At 41.7% G+C, this 5,425-nt stretch overlaps 1 protein-coding gene across 1 annotated transcript; it reads right to left on the reverse strand.

Annotated features, from left to right (window-relative positions):
• Positions 1 to 771: 771 nt before the first annotated feature.
• On the reverse strand, positions 772 to 1,967 carry LOC147625942 (uncharacterized). The gene is made up of 2 exons (XM_086817876.1): positions 1,394 to 1,967; positions 772 to 1,308 (listed from the first exon to the last, which is right to left on the reverse strand). The coding sequence occupies exons 1-2, from the start codon at positions 1,938 to 1,940 to the stop codon at positions 965 to 967; spliced, it is 891 nt and encodes a 296-aa protein (XP_086674002.1). The 5' UTR covers positions 1,941 to 1,967; the 3' UTR covers positions 772 to 964.
• Positions 1,968 to 5,425: the final 3,458 nt, after the last annotated feature.

A 5,425-nucleotide genomic window follows, 5' to 3' on the forward strand; every position in this document is an offset into this window, starting at 1 on the left:
TTAGGGATACTATGAAGAAGGTAATGTTGAAGTGTGTATTCAAGATCCCCTAAGATTGCACAAAGGAAGAATCTCAATAATGACAACACAAACTCCTCAAGTGCCAAAAGGTTAAAAGGCCTTCATGCTCAAAGCAAGAGCAAGCAGACCACAAGTACTCTCCCTAAAAAAATGGAGGAACCACAGGAACGTGCCTGAATTCAACTCAACAAGGCAACATGTTACTTTTCGTACTATAATAAAGGCAAACTCCAAACTTCAACATCCTTGCCTATCCCATCCATAAATTACATGCATAATATATATTAACTCGCTCTTTGAGCCAATTGAAGACGCTTAGCAATAGAAATAGCAACATAAATAATAATCCACTCTCTCAAAAAGCGGGTAGCCATAGGAACATAACTTAGGTGTGTATATAAGAACCCATCAAAGTGTCCATCATACTTTGATACATTGGATGTAAAAGAACTTGAAGGGTACAAAGGCTGAATTGGAGAATCTACACCAACATCTTCTCTTTAATTTAAGAAGGACTTTCATTTATCATTGGGAATAATCATGCTGCATTTAGGAGGCTAATCCCCAATATTGGGCAAGTTCAAGTATTGATTTGGTTAATAGAATGTGGCCCAGGAGAGAGCAATGTGTGCATTTTGATCATGTGCACCACTATGTGAAAGGGTGGTCACATCAACAATGGGAGCCCACGAGTATGATCCTTTCATTAGGGAACTTCTTCTAATTGCAAGATGTGAGTTTAAATGCAACCATAAAGATGCACAAGTGGAATGCTAAATGCACAGATGTTGAAGAATGAATATCTAATATGAATGAGATGATTTTTGTTAAATGGGGAAAAAAATCAATTAATGATTTTGCTTGTCATTTATTGAGTACAAAGAGAACATCCACGTGGGCGCCGTGATTATTGCGTTTGCATCTCGACGTGGCGTGGTCAACGCTAGTAGTGGTGGGGAGGAGCTTGTGGGGGCGGTGGGGGATGTGGTTTGCAAAAGGCGGGTGCAAAGGCCAAAGGTCCTGCGGTGTAGAGGACCTTGTTAGGGAGTGTTTTCTGCAGGCGAAGCGGGGATCCGGATTTGCCAGAGTTGATGTCGGTGGGCGTGCTGCACTTGCTGTTGGAGGAAGACCCCAAATATACCTTGCAGTCTTTTAGGGCTGCGAACTGCTTGAAGTCGAAACTGGGGAAGCGTATGAGAAAGTAGCCATGAGAGTCCGTCACCGCTGTTGCATACACAAACTTCTTGTCGTAGAGAACTGCTTCGCACGCGAGCTTCACCGTGGCTCCTGCAACAACAGTATATCCATGGTTAGTATCCATGCCTGCAGCTAACGTTCAGGAAAATTGCGCTAGCTTAATCTGTCTACTTACCTGGTAGAGGCTTCCCGTATGAGAGATAGCTTGTTCCCACATACTTGCAGCCTTGGCACAAGACCAGCCCTTGCACTGCAAGCGCGATGCTTGGAGACTTGTAAGCGGGTGGAGTGTGGTCGTCTCCTTTGGGCGAGTAAGGTGGCGGCGCGTGCGAGTAAGGGGGTGGCGCGTGCGAGTAGGGTGGCGGCTCGTGCGAGTAGGGTGGTGGCGCGTGCGAGTAAGGGGGTGGCTCGTGCGAGTAAGGGGGTGGGTTGTGGTCGTCTCCTTTGTGCGAGTAAGGCGGTGGCTCGTGCGCGTAGGGTGGAGGCTCCTGCGAGTAGGGTGGTGGCTCGTGCGAGTAAGGTGGCTCATATTTTCCCTTATGCGGCTTGTTTTTGTCTCCCTTTGGCTTTCCGTTGTGCCCGTACCCTCTTGGCTTCCCATTGTCCCCTTTACCTTTGTGCCCATAACCTTCATACTGATCCTGTTCCGCCATAGCCAGCTCGCAAGCCAAGCCGCACAGAAGCACAAATGCCAGCACACGCCTAAACGTAAGAGTACCCATGGTTAGATATAATAAGACTGCTAGAACATAAGCCGTGAATTAGATCGAGCGGCACTGCAAGTCCTTTTATATCCATGCAAGCTCAAACGTGAGAAATAAAAATGGGGGGGAGGGGAAACGCGCCTTGCACGTCTATCCCAATCAGCCGCTGACTTTGCCCAAATAACCTTAACGTCTATGGTAGCGCCTCCCTACTACGTGAAAGGGTATCCTTAATGGGACTTTTCTTCATAACACGGTGTGTTCAAAGTCCCACACCTTTTGTTTTGCCACGGAGTAGAAAGAAACGAGAGTTCACTTGTTAAGGTGTGTGGTTGATATATATCCGAGGTTATGGGTTCAAACCCTACTAGCTACCCCGAATGATGTTCTCTTGTAATGTTGCTTGCCGCGCAGGTGTGTGTGGGGTGTGTTGTTTGTAAAAGGGCATCCAGGGCCTTGAGAGTCCTCCTTTGACATATACTCCCTCCGGTCCCTTGTGTAAGGCATTGTGCATTGATGCTTTATGTCTGTTTCAACCATCTATACATGAAACTCCTTTGACATATACTCCCTCCGGCCCCTTGATCTATATGAAGGGTGCCAATTTTACATGTAGACACAATTTCAGCCATAGAAACAAAGTGTTTGAAGCATGTAAAAATTTTTAACTTTGCTTTCAACAACTCATACATCCAAGCACGCATGGAGTATTCATCAATAAAAGTCAGAAAGTACAGATATCCCCTGATCGATGGTGTCCTCATAGGACCACATATATCCCTATGTATAAGTGATGTATGTGGTCCTATAATGAGGACATATATGTGGTCCTCATAGGACCACATATATCACCATATATAAGCTATAATTTTTGGACATCCATTACTGATCCATCTTTTGAGAATGATTCTCGTTGTATCTTGTCCAAAATGTAAACCTCACATACATGTTTGATAGGGGTCTCAAGCTTTGGCAAGTTTGACACTATCTTTTACACTTTAAGGTATAACAAACCGTAAAAATTCAAGTGACCAAAGCAGGCATGTCATGGCTCTGCATCACTCATAGCACATGTGGTAGCTCTACTAAACAAGCAATATATTCTAATCTCTCATATTTGTCCAATATGTAAAGCCCATGGCTTAGAGTAATAGATACAACAATAATGTCTTCTCTATCACTTCGGTTTAGCTTATAGTCATCCTAAAAGAAGTCTTTATCTTTACATTTTTTATTGGCAACAAATGTGTGACCTCCCACATGCATACTAGTTTGTTTTTACCAAGATTTGTCTTCTTGCAAGAGCACTTCAACCAACTCATCAAGCATAAGGGCATTGGGGTTATTGTTCTCATCACGTGAGCCGAAGTGTAGATATGAAACCCTGGTATGAATCCAGTAAAGCTACAAGAAAAGTAGACAGCAATGAACTATCTAGATAGGCTCATCAATACATGCAAGCTCCTTCGTGAGATCTATAATCCTTGTGAAGAACTCATCCATTAAATCTCCCTCGTTCATATGCTCAGACTCTAATTTCTTGCACAAAGTAGACCACTCATGCCTTGTTATGCACTTGCACAACAAGCGCATCCCATGGTTACTTAGAAGTTTTACATGAATAAATATAAGGAATAATGCTTCTCTTCATCGAGAGTGCCACCAATGCATGTGCCTATATATCACTACCCTCCCACTTGCTTTTCTTGTTGTGGGAGTTGAATGCAACAGTTACATTTGAACTAGTGTTACCATCCAAAGTACTTGCACTATCATGTGCTGGCAAGATAGGGTGTGTCCCAAAATGCCAATGATGACATTCTAAAGTCCTTTGATACACAATACATGATGCATTTTATATGACCATAATGGATAGTTGGTCATGTCAAGCTTATCCTCAGCAGAAAGCATCCCAAATACATTACTTCCTGCCATTTTAAGCTAACAAGTAATAAATCTCTGACACAAAATGCAAATATCCCAACCACCTACTAAGATGGCCAGTAGATCACTGATGATGGAGCAAACCTACAAAGTGTATGGAAAATTATAGAGTGTAGAGTGTGGAAATATTAGTGAGAATGCAGAAATTGATGTCATAATGCTCTTTAAGCTATTGAAGATGAGCTCAAAATTGATGTCACAATGCTCTTTATGCAATGTCAAAGATGACAATGACCATGTCTGCACACCAAATGTTGTTGTAGTAGTGCAGAAAACCCAAAATCAACAAAGATCGTTCAAATTAACTCTCCCTCGGGATGTCTACAAAAACATTATAGCATGTGAACAAGCCATGAAATGAACCCAAAATGCTCCAAAACGTGCAAAAAAATCTATTAACTTTGTTAACCATTAACTTTGTTAACATAGTTAACTTCATACTATACAATATATCTTCTCCACCTAAGAGGATATCTCAATATGAGACAATTAGAAGAGAAGCTTAAGGAGAAGATGAAAGGGGGTGAGAGCCAAGAGAACATGCTTTGATACTAATTGTTGGAGTGGAGATCAAAGTAGCAACACACACATAGATGCAACAAGCAAGAAGAGATACATGGAAGCATAATACTCAAAGTAGATTGATCAAAGTAGCAACACACACATAGATGCAACAAGCAAGAAGAGATACATGGAAGCATAATACTCAAAGTAGATTGATCAGAATGAGTGAAGTACAATGATAACACCTTCTTATTTTTCAACTTAAAAGGGACTAATGTTTGGAGCAGCTATAACATTGTTTGAGTAAGTAAATTTTCAATTCTATATAAGGTTTATATCCCTAGAGTTCATTTCTGGGTTAAATGTTTATGGTGAGACATGCTTACATGTTTGTTAGTTCTTGGTTAAAAGACAATCTCTGAGCAATCTCTTTAATTTTAAAAAAAAAAACAATAACAAGAGTGATGACCTAAATGCAACTCTTCTCATTGTATATGGAATACGATTCCATCCATTTCAATGGTCCTGGATATATATTTGGGTGGCTCTTTCAAGGCTTTGTCATGCTCTCCAACTCTCAAGAATTATAGCATTACTACGAGTTATTCAATTCCATCATGTTCTACGTCCATGGGGTTAGTAGATGCACATTGGAAGGTAAGCTTGTGTGAGGCTTAATACATTCCTTAATTTTCCCTTGGTGCCTAAGTGCCCAAGGTTTGGTATTCTTTGTGATTTCAATGGCCATAATAGGATGTCAATAGGTCTTTAGAAGATCTCCCTCCACGGTTTTTGGAAAGGCGCAAAATTAACGACTCACCTTAGACACACTTTTATCAATTTGCCTTGTATCATGTTTCCCACCATATAAGTTTTGGGGCAAGGATGTCAACGGACACGAGTAGAACGTGATGGAGTTGTGGAGTAGTCGTGGGCGCCCATGATGTTTGTGCCACTCAACACCATGATGGCGCTTACCGAGCTCCCAATCACTTTCACTGTATATTTCTCTTCTCTCCTATATATACTCTCTACACAGTTGGCCTTCTACCAAC

This window comes from Cibotium barometz, chromosome 23 (genome assembly GCF_041138505.1).
Source record: "Cibotium barometz isolate CiBa-2024 chromosome 23, ASM4113850v1, whole genome shotgun sequence".
Classification (NCBI taxonomy): domain Eukaryota; kingdom Viridiplantae; phylum Streptophyta; class Polypodiopsida; order Cyatheales; family Cibotiaceae; genus Cibotium; species Cibotium barometz.

Bases quoted from the DNA above. Each gene is read 5' to 3' on its own strand.
- LOC147625942 (XM_086817876.1), bottom strand. From the start codon at position 1,940: ATGGGTACTCTTACGTTTAGGCGTGTGCTGGCATTTGTGCTTCTGTGC. The intron at 1,309-1,393 runs GTAAGTAGACAG...CTGTTGTTGCAG, and splicing joins ATACGGGAAGCCTCTACCAG to GAGCCACGGTGAAGCTCGCG.